Raw genomic sequence first — 14,112 nt, 5'->3', positions numbered from 1 at the left:
GTTCACTGTCCCTTCAGTCCCAACAAATGTCACCCAAAATTTAAGTTGATCAATCCCTAATTTTTTCACACATTCCCTTTTTTTTTTTTTTAAGATTTATCTATTTATTATATAGAAGTACTCTGTAGCTGTCTTCAGACACACCAGAAGAGGGCACCAGATCCCATCACAGATGGTTGTGAGCCACCATGTGGTTGCTGGGAATTGAACTCAGGACCTCTGGAAGGACAGTCAGTGCTCTAACCGCTGAGCCATCTCTCCAGCCCTCTTTCACATGTTCTTAAAGCAGATAGTAAATTCAGTGCTGATGCTCCGAGATTGTTATAATTTGGCTCTTCAGTGCTTCCCAACAGCCCATGAGTTGAAGGCATGGTAGCTAGCCCATTGGGCAATCAGGAAAACCTTGAGGAGACAGAGCTTGGTAGGAAACAGTTACGTCATGGTGGGGTATACAGCCTTAAAGGAAATATTAGGATGCCGTTTCTTGCTGCCTTCTTGTTCCTGGACGCTTGAAGTGAGCAGTTTTTATGCACTCATCCCATGATGCATCTCAATGCAGGCTCCACACTGACAGGGCAAGCTCCCCTTGTTAGCATTCTGTCTAAGCTCCACCCCCACAGTTACCTGGCAACAGCCTGACACTATAAAGGGGGCTGCTTGCCCTTTCCTCACTCTCTTGCTCTTGCTCTTACCCTCCATCCCTTCTCTCCCCATTTTCCCCCCTTCTCTCCATGTGCTCATGGTTGGCCTCTACTCCTTTCCTCTTCTATTTCTTCTCTCTCTCTCTCTCTCTCTCTCTCTCTCTCTCTCTCTCTCTCTCCTACTACCCTCTTAAGTCCTTCCTTATGCCCTGAATAAACTATTCTATACTATACTGTCATGTGGCCGGCCCCCTCAGGGGGAATGGACACCTCAGCATGGATCTACTGAGGCACCCCGTTTCCCCAGACCTCCATTAAACATAACCCCCCCTTTATCCTTTTAAAACACAACACTCCTCCCCTGTGAGCTGCCTGGTACGATCACCTTTAATGTTGACTGTGACCATTATCAGCTTTCTCCTTTTGCCTTGGGCCGTTTCCAGAGGCTGAAGCCAAGAACCCCCACCAACCTAGACCAACACAGTTCAAAGATCCCTTTTTGCCTATAGTTCCTATATTCCTCAAGCCTTCCTGGGCCTGAAGACCTGGTAATCTCACACACACACACACACACACACACACACACACACACACACACACACTCCCCGTCCTGTAAATTGGGGCAACTAAACCATAACTAACTTCCTGAGGAGCAAGAGGAGGCTTTGTTTTCCCCAGTGCTCCAAGAAAGAGTTTGGAGGGAAAGACAACTGCCTCTGATTTTGTTTGCACGTTGTTGCTGGTTTGTTTTTGTTTTGTTTTGTTTTTTAATATTTTATTTATATGAGTACACTGTCACTCTCTTCAGACACATTGGAAGAGGGCATCAGATCTCATTACAGATGGTTGTGAGCCACCATGTGGTTGCTGGGCCTCTGGAAGAGCAGTCAGTGCTCTTAACCATTGAGCCATCTCTCCAGCCCTTTGTTTTTTATAGGGCTGAGAATCAAACCCAGAGCCATGGCACGCTAGTCGAGAGTCTTCACTAAGCTACATCCCTAGCCCTTCCTTCTTTACTACGTTTATTTAAGGATGAGGGGGTTACTCGTGCCCCAAATGAGTGTGGAGGCCAAAGGACCCTGTGCTGGTTTCTCTGCTTCGTTGTGAGGAAGGATTGAGGTCAGGTCATCAGCTCACCCACCCGGCAGCCACCAGCCCTTCGGAAGGAAGGAAGGAAGGAAGGAAGGGAGGGAGGGAGGGAGGGAGGGAGGGAGGGAGGGAGAATAGATTAATAGATTCTGTTATCAAACTCAAAGTCTTGTTCACAGACCCCAGTGCTGGAATTGCCGGCACACACCAGCACATGCTTCCCCTGTGAGTGGTTAGGGACCTGGAGAAATCTGTCAGCAGTGCGAGGACAGGACAACTGCCTAGGAACTACCACTTCCATCGCTGGTACTTTTGCTGATGGTCACAAGTGGATGGACAGAGGAAGCGCAGCAGGTGGCCTCTGACAGCCTGCAGTGCCTGGGTTTTGCAATAAAGAGCTGGAAGGCACAAGGAAACGAAAGTAAGACAAAAGCTTAGAGAGTGAAGCCCCCATAGTGGGGGGAGGAGTCAGGCACCCGCTGCCAAGCCCTTAATCCTTTCTCTTGAGAGTGGTTTCTTTTGTTTGACCACTTTTACCTCCCACATTCCTGTAAAGACCTGGTCCAATCTGGTACTAAAGAGACCAGCACCGCCTTCTTGCTCTCGTCTTCTCATGGGTGCTCTGGTGTGGGATTAAATTGTGCGCACACTACGCCACCTGAGCAGTGACAGGAAATCAGAAGCCTCTCGCTGGTGACAGTCCCCCACAGTCCTTAAGAAACAGCAGACAGCCGCAATGAAGCTTCTAGCCTCTCCCTTCCTTCTGTTGCTGACAGGGATGTTCACGGCCACGGTCTCCAGCAGCCCGAATCAAGGTAAATACAACGGGATAATAATATTCCCTCTTCTCTTTCTCTCCCTCCCTTCCTCTTTACCTCGTCCTTCCTTCCCCACTTCTGTTTTTCTCTCCCCTTGAGTCAAGATCTTGATCTGTAGCTCAAGCTGACCGGAAACTTGGGCTCTTCCTACCTCAGTAGGAAGGTCCCAGCCTTATAAGCATGTGCCGCCATGCCTGGCTCAAGATTAATGTCCACCTCACCTGCGCCGTGCGCACACCACAAGTTATTTTGACATTGCTGGGAGGAACCATGCATACCCAACAACGACAAAGGCGTTACAATGTACTTGTCGCAACAACAAGTTGGGGTAATTAGGTTAGTCTTTCTTCAGTACCAGAATCCTCATTAGCAAAAAAGGAAGGACCCGATTTATCCCAAAGGACTCTGTAAACTTTAAGGCACATTACCAAGGTGTCTGCAACTGTAGCTTCAACAAACACGTAAGTATACACACAGCCCAGCCAAGATCCACTTCCCTTACCTTCCCATCCTCCCCCTAGAAAAGTCACAGATTTTCTCGGGGCTCAGCTGGGGGTGGAGGTTGTGGTGGAAAGGAAAGAAATGAGGAGTTCTATATTTTAGAGTATGCCAGGTAAGCCACTGATGACACAGACTAGGTCAGTCCCATCAACCAGGCAGTAGTCATGCAGACACTTTAGCCACGCCGGGCTTGGTTGAATGGTTTGCCCTTTGAGAAGCAGACTTGGTAGGGGTTCTGAATCTGTCCCAGTTTTCGCCACAGCCAGTGCGTCCCAGCTCTTCACAGAACAACCACACAGAAGCAAGATCGTCTCTGTCTATGTACCTTTCTACTTGAGAGCACCATCCCCCTGGACCCCTGGGCTATCTGTAGGTGGGGTAATCTGTGGCGTACTCGGCATCAGGGTGACCCTAAATTCAGGATCACCTGCCTCCCCCAACGTCCGACTCTCTCCTTCGTAGAGAAAGTTCTCTGAGCTCTTCAGTCCTGGGGCCCAAAGTGGCCACTCTGGAGGGGAAGCCATATCTATCACTACAGGGACACCAGGGCTAGAGTCCTCCCCCAAGGACTCAAAGCTCTAGTCACAACCCACCTTTCCAGTCCACTTTCTTCCACTCACAAAGATACACTTATGCTCCAATCAAACTAGACTGCTGATCCCCAACAGGTCCTGTGTTTTCAAACCAGCTCGACTTTACTCACACAACTAGCTCAAAAGCAAACGCCTTCCCACGTCTCCTTTGCTTGCTCCTACAACCAGACAGAGCTCTGTCCGCGCTCTGTTCAGCTCAGTCTGGACTCTTTTTGTACATATCGTATCCTGTCTCATACTGTAAGAGTGCGTCCCTTCTACCTCTCCTGCCCCGCAGGTTATAACCGTAACCACCTCAGCGGCACAGACCGATGCATTGTTTCCACAACCTCTACACTGTCCCGCATCGCACTCAGTAAATATTAGCTAAGCGCTCGGGTTTAAGTTCAGGATGATTCACTTCTGTGACTCTTATGCCGAGATGTGACAGCACCGCTTTCTCTTGTCGTTGCTAGTGTGTGTATGCGTGTGTGATTAAACACTGAACCATGTGTGCTAAGCAAGCTATGCACCACGGAATTACAGCCCTGCCTCGATTTTTTGTTTGTTTGTTTTCCAAGACAGGGCCTTTCTGTGTAGCTAGCCCTGGCTGTCTTGGAACTTGCTCTGAAGACCGGGTTGGCATTGAGTTCAGAGATATCCACCTGCTTCTGCACAGCCACCGTTACCACCCGCCTGCCCCTATTTTGGTTGATACAGGACATTTATTTTTTCCCCAGACTGCCTTGAACCTGGGACCTTCTTGCCTGGGCCTCCCGGGTAGCTGGGATTATAGGACTAACTTACTAAAGTTTGGTGGTGGACAACTCTGTGTGGGCCTCTATCCACTAATCACCAATAGTAAACCTCCATGGAGTTAAGAAAGCTAAAAGAAATATCAGCTACTCACTGGTCAATGTTCCGGCAAGGGACCACTTCCAGTTAATAAACCCAGTTCTACAGCAACATTGACAAACCTGGCTCCAATCTAGACTTAGACTCCCCAAATTCTCACACTATGCCTTGAAGTCAAGAAGACCTTGTTGCCTCTGCCTCTGTTGTCTGATTTGCAAGCAAACTTCCTAAGTCGCTTAACTTCTTTAGGCCTCCAGATGGCGCTGTCACAAACAACCTGGGCTGGGCGGTGGCCCGGTTTCACAGCATTCACACACATCTGAACCACTTGGTAGCCACAGGAAATGACCAATAGGCAAACTCCAAATCAATTCTCAAAATAAAATTTACCTTAAAGCTAGAGTGCTCTGGCTCAGTGGTTGAAAGACCTGGCTGCTTTTCCAAAAGACCTTGGTTTGAGTCTCATCACCCATGTGGTGGCTGACAACTGTCTGTAAATCCACTGCCAAGGGCTCTAACGCCCTCTTATGGCCTCCGTGGGTATTGTGTGTATTTGGTGCACTGATACATGGCAGGCAAAACACCCATACACATGTTTTTTTTAAATCTGATCTTACCTCCAAATACCTTACATCTATACTCAATATACTTTTCAAAGAGAAGAAAAAAAGAAACACATGAGAATATATAATATTATGAATAAATTACTAATAATAGATTATTCACTATTTCTAATAAATTACTTATGATAATACCTGACATGTGTTGGTATTTCCTGTGCTGCAGGCACAGTTTTAAGTGTCATAATTAATATACTGTTATCTCATTTTGTCCTCACAAAAATCTAATGTAATGGGGGCTGGAGAGATGGCTCAGCAGTTAAGAGCACTGGCTGGGGCCTGGGGATTTAGCTCAGTGGTAGAGCGCTTACCTAGGAAGCGCAAGGCCCTGGGTTCGGTCCCCAGCTCCGAAAAAAAGAACAAAAAAAAAAAAAAAGAGCACTGGCTGTTCTTGCAGAGGGCCTGGGCTCAGTTCACGGCAGATACATTTGGCAGCCTGTAACACCAGCTCCAGGGAATTTCAAGGTTTATCTATAATGCATACAGTGTTCTGCCTGCATGTATGCCTGAAAGCCAGAAGAGGGCGCCAGATCTCATTGCAGATGGTTGTGAGCCAGCATGTAGATGCTGGGAATGAACTCAGGACCTGGAAGAACAGCCAGTGCTCTCTAGCCCATAAATAAATACTTTTAACCTAATGCATTTTGTTATTTTTAACTTTTATTTTTTCATGTTTTCAAAACATTATGAAAATTTCAATATATCTTTCACATATTTTTTCAAATAACTTTTAAAGTTTGTTTGTTTATTTATTCATTTATTTATTTATTTGGAGCCCATGGTGCATAGAGCGTGTAGGTCAGAGTTCAACTTTTAGGAGTTGGTTCTTACCTACTATCATGTGAGTCTTGGGGTTGAACCCTGGGTCAGGCCTGGCCAGCAGGCGCCTCTAACCACTGAGCAATGCTCTCATTTACATTTCACCACAGTACCAGGATCAAAACTGGGATTTTTTTTTCTTTTTTTTAGAAAAAGAGTTGTCAGGTGGTGGTGGCCCACAACTTCAATCCCAGCACTCAGGAGGCAAAGGCACAGATCTCTCTGAGTCCAAGACCAGCCTGCTCTACAGAGCTAGTTCTAGGACAGTCAGGGCTACACAGAGAAACCTTGTCTTTCGGGGAGGGAAAAGGAGAGGTTGGTGGCAAGATCATTCGCCAGGTAAAAACTTTGGTTTTTGCCAAGACTGGCACCTGATTTTGATTCCCAGGGCCACATCATGGAAGGAGAACAAACTCCTGAAAGTTGTCCTCTGACCCCTACGTATGCACTGTTACACACTCACACACAGCACATGCACACATGCACTGTTACACACTCACACACACAGCACATGCACACACAATGAATAAATAAATAATAAAATCGTAAATTAAAAAGAAATGAAAACCACAGGAGAGACAGCTCAGTGTTAAGAGCAGGGGCTGTCTTCCAGAGAACCCAGGGTTCAAGTCCCAGCATCTACATACTCACAACTCTCTAACTCCAGTCCCAGAGGATCTGACCCCTCCACTTTCATGGCCTTTGTAGACACTACATGCATATAGTACACAGACACACGGAGCCAATATACTCTACACATAAAAGTAAATCTTTAAAAACAGGAGGGGCTGGAGAGACACCTCGATGGTTAAAATCACTGGCTGTTCTTCCAGAGGGCCTGGGCCCAAATCCTGGGTGGCTTACAAACATCTGTAACTATAGTTCCAGGAGACCGAATCCCTTCTCTAGCCTCTTCAGTCACCACACACACCAGTGGTGCGCAGATGTATGTGCCAGCAAAACATCCATACTTGTAAAATGAAAATGTAAAGAACTAGGAAATTGTCATTAACACTTCTGTAACTGAGTTCAAGACTATCCTGAACTACATAAGACCATGCCTCAGAGCAAAAATGATGTTATTGATGACGATGATGATGAAGAAGAAGAAGAGGAAGAAGAAGAAGAAGAAGAAGAAGAAGAAGTTTGTTGTGCTTTCAAATTAAAGTTGCACTATCTACGTAGCTAAATGTAATCATTTAGAATTTTAAAATGTCTATATTAAGAGATTCAACTAAATCATCTACCATATTTCTCTGGCTTTAAATATTTATGGATTTTCGCAGAAATAAGGAATAAAGGCCACACGAGGAGCAAATGCTAGAAAAAGGTTTTGAAGGCAAGGGCTGTGCCCATCTAAATGATTCTAGCAGCACTCAGAGCAGCATGCGAGAAGACTGGAAAGCAGCTCAGGGAATGACTTCATGCCACCCATCTGTGTGGCAGAAAGGCCACAAATCTGGGAAACAGGCAGCCTCTGAAGACTTGTCCATCCACTTACTGAGTCAACAATTACCAGATGCCTGCCATGTGCCAGGAGCTATGGGCTCCATCAGCACCAAGCCACTGACTCTGAACCTACTGAGGGAGAGAGGAATGTTTACATTTGCTGGGAGTGCCATAGCAAAATACCACAGCTGAGTGGCTTTGAGGACAAATTAGATTGTTCTCGTATTTCTGGAGACTGGAAATCCAAGACTGAGCCACCTGACGGTCTGGGTCTGTTCTAAAGCCTCTCGCTTTGGCAGACAATTGGCCGCCATCTTAGTTGGGATTGCCATGGTGCATGCAGTTGGCTGGGCGGCTTAGAAACAGCAGGAACTTATTTCCCATAGTTCCAAAGTAGGGTTTCTAAGATCGCGGTTCCAGCAGGACTGAATTCAAGTAAAAGTTGTCTTCCGGTGTGCAGACAATCAATTCTTGTACACTGGAGATTAAAGCTCCCAGGGGTCCCTTTCCACAAGGACACCAATCCCATTCCTGGGAGTTCCACTTTCATGACCTAATTACCCCACAAAGCCCCCATCCCTAATACAATCACATTAGGGATTAGGAACACAACATAGAGATCTGTCTTTCAAAGACTCATCTCTTGTGTTTTATGTACATGAATGCTTTGCCTATATGTATGTGCACCACAGGCATGCAGTGCCCAGAAGTCAGAAGAGAGAGTCAGGTGCTCTGGAACTGGAGTTACAGTAGGTTATGAACTGCTCTGAACTCAGGCCCTCTACAAGAGCAGTAAGAGCTCTTCACTGCTGCCCTGCCTTCTCAGCCCCAACACACAGGTTTGAAGGGGAACATATTCTTTTAGCATTTTTTTTATTACCAGTCACATGATTGTTCTTTTGTGTGTACATGTCCTTAAGCACTCGCGCTCGCGCTCGCGCTCTCTCTCTCTCTCTCTCTCTCTCTCTCTCTCTCTCGATGTTCAAATCTAATTTTCTTCTTAGAGAATACCACAAAAGCCCCATTTTGGCTTAATTACTATTTTTAGGACCCTATTCTCCAAATATACTCATTCTGAGGTAGTACAGGTTAGATCTTCCATACATTAATTTGGGAGGATAGAGCTCAATACACAACAGATTTCAAGTCGAAATTACACAAGAATAGCTCAAGCACAGTACTCATCTGCAAGCCCAGAAATGGGGACTCAGTGCTAGAGAGATTGCTGAAAGTTCAAGGGCAGCGTAGACTACATAGCAAGACACTCTCCCAACCAAAAACAACAAAAAAGTGGACTAGGGGGCTGGGGATTTAGCTCAGTGGTAGAGCGCTTACCTAGGAAGCGCAAGGCCCTGGGTTCGGTCCCCAGCTCCGAAAAAAAAAGAACCAAAAAAAAAAAAAAAAAAAAAAGTGGGCTAGGCAGGTAGAGGTGGAAGCTGGTAATTGGAGTTCAAGGCCAACCCATGCTATAACATAGAGACTCTGTCTTTAAAAAATGAATAGTTTAAGCCAGGTGGTAGTGGTCTAGCACTCAAGACTCAGAGGCAGGTGGATCTCTCTGAGTTTGAGGCCAACCTGGTTTCCAGATTCGCCAGGGCTATCCAGAGAAACCGTATCTTGAAAAACAAATAAAGGCATATTTGATTGTTTCCATGGTGCTATGGACCAAATCCAGGGCATCATATGTGCCAGACAAGCACATGCCACTTAATGACATCCCCAATCTGTCACTGATTTTAATAGAAAATACTGCCAAATAAAATCACAGGAGGTGTCATGTAGGCCCAGTTCTAGCCTGAGATTCTCAGATCTACAAGCCTTCATCTTTTAATAACTTTGTCCTGGTTGTTTGTGTCGGCTTGACACAAACTAGGGTCATCTAAGAAGAAGGAACCTCTGTTGAGAAAATGTCTCCCTAAGTCTACCATGGAGGAAAGACTGTAGGGTATTTTTGTGATTGGTGTGGAGGGCCCAGCTCACTATAGGTGGGGAGACCCCTAGGCAGATGCACAAACTGAACAGGTCGGTAAGCAGCCTTCCTCCATGACCTCTGCATCAGCGCCTGCCTCGAGGATGCAAACTTGAACTCCTACCCTGAATTCCCTCGGGTAGTGATGGAGTGTGAGTCATGAGTTGGACGCTGAAATAAGCCCTTTCCTCGCACAGCTGCCTTTGGCCATAGGGTTTTATCACAGGTTTTTATATCACAGCAATAGAAACCCCAAGACAAATTCTGTATTATATCTAAGTAGTTGGGGTTTTCTGTGGGTTGGTGAGTGGGGACACATGTCACACACGGAATTCGTGAATGTCAGAGGACAGGCTGTCGAACCTGGCAGCGGGCGCCCTTCCTTGCTAAGCCACATCATCGGCCTTTAAACCTTCGTCTTTCGTTGTCACAGAAACATTTACAGGTGGGGTTGGCGGTTAGCGCCGATAATCCCAGCTACCCAGGAAGCAGATTCAGGCAGTTCCCTTAAGGCCAGGAGTTAAGTGCAAGTCTGAGCTGCACAGCAAAGCCTCGTCTTGGAGAGATGGAAGTCAGAGAATTAGCAGCCATAGACTTGGGACGCAATGTGTCTGTCCCAAAGAAAGAAGCACAAATACCACCCTCTTACTAGTGAGCTGGAACTGACGCAAACACAGAAACTTGGAGGTCAGGTGGGAAGTTTGGTTCACAGTTACGTGCTGTCAGCTGAGTCATCAGTGTTTCACTGTGAGGGGCTGCAGTCTCGGTCACCACATCACGTCTTCTCTTAGGTTCAGAAGCCATTCTCCTCACTTTCTCAGTTAAGCTTGTCAGTAGTCCTGATTTTTTTTCCTTTAAGATTTATTTATTTTTGCTTTGGATATGAGTGCCTCTGGAGGTAAGAAGAGAGCACTGGATACCCCAGATTTAGACTTGCAGATAACTGCGAGCCGCCATGCAGGAGCTGCTGGGAATCCCGTCTGGGTTCTCTCTGCTTTCACCCACTGGATCTCTCCAGCTTTTAGGCTAGATTTTAAGTCTTGGCTCTGTATCCATTTACAGTGTTCCTCTTTTGGAGTACCACGGAGCCCAGCGGTGGCGGGGCGGGGGCAGATAGACCGAGACACAGAGACACAGAGACACAGAGACACAGAGACACAGAGACACAGAGACTGTGCTGAGAGAGGCTGGTAGCCTTCCCTTTACACAGACATGTTTCCCTCCAACAGAGGTCGCCAGACACCATGGGGATCAACACCAGGCTCCTAGGAGGTGGCTCTGGGAAGGTGGCCAAGAGTGTGACTGCAAAGGTCAGTAGTTCAGCCTTGCCCACAGGGCTGGTTTGCAGCCATGATCCCTGAACCCCTCTGAGCCCAGCACAGATGTTATCCAGCTAACCTCAGCATCCCACCAGAAGCCGCACTGATGCCTGCTTTCTCTGTGAGTCACACGGGAGCCAGATGCCTACCACAATCTACACAAGCACTACTCCAACCACAACCCCACCCCTCAGCCCCATTCCAAGCACTACCTTCTCAAAGGGTCTTTACTTTTTCCTGGCCCTCCAAAAACATCTTGGATCCCAGTCTTAGCCTGGTGTTCCCTATATAAAAAGACTGAAGCAGAAAAAAGGCAACACTAAAGACACCTGGGCCTTATGTTCATTCTTTGGTATCCCAATACCCCTTTCTAAACATGGCAGCAAATCCTGACCCCAAAGTCACAAAACCAATCTAGAAATCCTGGGGTTCACACAGCTTGAAGTCTCCATTGTTCTCTGTTGATCTTTTCCTCAGTCTATATGAAAGAGTACCAGAGGCTCAGAAGCCCTGCCAGAGTCCCTATCCTCAAACGTACCAATCTTCCTGTGTAAGCAGCAGCCTGAGTCCCTGTCCCTGTGTAAGCAGCAGCCTGAGTCCCTGTCCCCTGTGTGAGCAGCAGCCTGAGTCCCTGTCCCCTGTGTGAGCAGCAGCCTGAGTCCCTGTCCCCTGTGTGAGCAGCAGCCTGAGTCCCTGTCCCCTGTGTGAGCAGCAGCCTGAGTCCCTGTCTCCTGTCTAAGCAGCAGCCTGTTGTTACAGATTGGTCCCTGCGAGTCTCAAAGAGAAAAACCACAGCAGTGCTGGAGCCACCAAGGAAGCAGTGTCCCTGTGATCATGTCAAGGGCAGTGAGAAAAAGAACAGTAAGTTTCAAGGGTGGCCTTGCTTAAACCACACTGAGCCCTGTGGAGTCACGAGGGGTGGAGGAGGTAAAGTTGCATCGAGTAGCCTCTACTCAGTGTCAGTTTGTAGGAAAACCGAAAGAGCAAAAACATCAGGATTGACTTATTCTGGAACTAAAAAGGTTTCATCAAATTCCTAGCTCCTCAAACAGCAGCATTTACCCAAGTAAAAGGGGACGGCAGCTGTGACCGGATCATTAATGTCCGAGGATGACACCAGTGTCAGTGTGTCGGCATGGAACAGGATTTTGGCTTTTCCTTCATCTGACATTTGTTTGTTTGTTTGTTTTCATTTAAGTACACTACACGCACACATGACCTTCAAAGGTCTGAAGAGGGGATCAGATCTCCTGGTTCAGAACTGTAGATGGCTTTGAACCACCATGTGGTTTGAACCTGGGACCTCTAAAAGGACACCTTCTGCTCATAACCACTGCGCCGTCTCTCTAGCTCTACAGTCTGATTTAAAATGCTATTGTGCAACAATTAAATCAGAGGCCTGAAAGATGGCTCAGAAGTCAGGTGCTTGCAGCCAAATATGACAGCCTGAGTTCAATCCCTGGGACCCACATGACAGAAGAGAACAGACTCCTGCAAGTTACCCTCTGACTTCCACATTCCTATCACACTCGTGCAACCCCACACCTACATACACATCTGAGCACACGCACACACACACACACACACACACACACACACACACACACACACAAATAAGCCATCCTCTTAAAAATCCTGATGGCTTATTTGTGTGTGTGTGTGTGTGTGTGTGTGTGTGTGGTGTTGTGTGTTGTGTGTTTACATGTAGCATCACATGTATGGAGGTCAGAGGACAGAGTGGGAGTTGTTTCTCCTGTTATATCAGTCTGTGGGATTGGACTCAGGTTATAAGGTTTGGCAAGTGATTTTCCCTGGTGGGCCATCCCTCCTTCCCTTGTTTGGCTTTTTGATCCTTTTCTTTTTGGTTTGTTTTTTGGGTTGTTGGTTTTTTTTTGGTTTTTTGTTTTTTTGTTTTTTTTGTTTTTTTGTTTTTTTGTTTTTTGTTTTTTGTTTTTTTTGAGGCAGGGTCTTCTGTATAGCCCTGGCTGTCCTGCAGCTCACTCTGCAGACCAGGCTATCCTGGAACTTACTCTGCAGACCAGGCTGTCCCGGAACTCACAGAAATCCTCCTACCTCTTGGCCTCCTGGGCACCAGGATTAAAGATGTGTGCCACCATTCCTGGCTTGTTTGGCTTTTTTTTTTCTTTTTCTTCTTCTTTTTCTTTTTCTTTTTCTTTTTTTTTTTCCGGAGCTGGGGACCGAACCCAGGGCCTTGCGTTTGCTAGGCAAGCGCTCTACCACTGAGCTAAATCCCCAACCTCTTGTTTGGCTTTTTGAGATAGATTTTCATTCTGGCCTGAGCTGACTTGGGATTCACTTTATTAGAACCTAGGTGGACCTCAAACTTAAAAAGTCCTCTGCCGGGGCTGGGGATTTAGCTCAGTGGTAGAGCGCTTACCTAGGAAGCGCAAGGCCCTGGGTTTGGTCCCCAGCTCCGAAAAAAAGAACCAAAAAAAAAGTCCTCTGCCTTCTGAGTGCAAGATTGCAGGCATGAACTATAACAGCCAGCCACATCTGATAATATTTACAGTTTGCATAAAAGTTGAATTTTTAAATGTTTTTAAAGGAGCTGGAGAAACAGCTCAACAGTTAAGAGCGCTTCCTGCTCTTCCAAAGGACCAAGGCAGTCAGAGCTGGCATGCTCCTTTAATCCCTGCATTATTTTCTACAGTGGGAGGCAGAGGCAGGTGAATCTCTGAGTGCGAGGCTAGCCTGGTCTACAGAGTGAATTCCAGTGGACAGCCAGGACTACACGAAGAGACCCTGTTTCGATAAAATAGAATAAAACCAGAGGAGGACCAGGTTTGTTCCCAGTACAGTACACACATCAGGTGGCTCCCAGGACCTGTGCTTCAAGCTCCAGGGGATCTGAGTTCTAGTCTGATTTCCTCACGCATTCTCACACACGTGGCACACACAAATAAAAATAATATAAAGTGTTTTTAACTCTTTAATGACAGCCCCCCACCCCTTATTTGTGCCCTAGGACGCCAAAAGCACCACAGGAAGTCACAAAGGCCCTCCAGAACCTGCCAGCAATTTCTCAAGCGATGTCAACTAGCAAGCTTCGCCCTGCCCTTATAGTTCCGAGACTCTGCCCTCCAGCTAGGCTCTCTCAATGAGAGGGAGATGATCATCCCTGGAGCGCTTCTTATCCCCCCACCCCCATCCTCACCAAGAGCACCCCAGCGCTCTCGAAGGCACGGCCCAGCTGTGTACCTGCCACTGTGTCCTCTGCACTTGTCACTCTTCTTACATGCCTTCTGTCCGGGGTCTAAAAGGCAGGTGAAGCACTGAATCAGAGACTGCCTGGTTAGAAGCAATAAAGGTTTAGAAATTGTGGTTTCTTAGCATCTAGACAACCTTCAGTGTTTATGGTTCCTGTCATCATCATCATCATCACCACCACCCTCATCACTACCCCCATCATTATCACTGCACTCTGTGGGTCTCTAACACA

At 46.9% G+C, this 14,112-nt stretch overlaps 1 protein-coding gene and 1 long non-coding RNA gene across 12 annotated transcripts in view; one reads left to right on the top strand and one right to left on the bottom strand.

Annotated features, from left to right (window-relative positions):
• Nucleotides 1-13,964, bottom strand: part of LOC102549342 (uncharacterized) — a 136,634-nt gene extending 122,670 nt beyond the window's left edge. For 10 of the 11 annotated variants that reach the window (XR_015649960.1, XR_015649953.1, XR_015649998.1 and 7 more), the window contains exon 1: nucleotides 13,872-13,961. This is a non-coding gene — a long non-coding RNA (uncharacterized LOC102549342). Of the gene's footprint in view, nucleotides 1-13,871 lie in introns of all 11 variants that reach the window. The other variant, XR_015649977.1, reaches the window with a different exon arrangement.
• Nucleotides 2,304-14,008, top strand: Cxcl17 (C-X-C motif chemokine ligand 17). The gene is given in 4 exon segments (NM_001107491.1): nucleotides 2,304-2,545; nucleotides 10,563-10,643; nucleotides 11,412-11,513; nucleotides 13,639-14,008. Coding segments are annotated over 4 exon segments (360 nt in total). The 5' UTR covers nucleotides 2,304-2,466; the 3' UTR covers nucleotides 13,737-14,008.
• Nucleotides 14,009-14,112: the final 104 nt, after the last annotated feature.

The sequence above is a fragment of the Rattus norvegicus genome, chromosome 1 (genome assembly GCF_021556685.1).
Source record: "Rattus norvegicus strain SHRSP/BbbUtx chromosome 1, alternate assembly SHRSP_T2T, whole genome shotgun sequence".
In the NCBI taxonomy this organism is placed as follows: Eukaryota; Metazoa; Chordata; class Mammalia; order Rodentia; family Muridae; genus Rattus; species Rattus norvegicus.
This window is presented reverse-complemented; position numbering and strand designations above follow the sequence as displayed.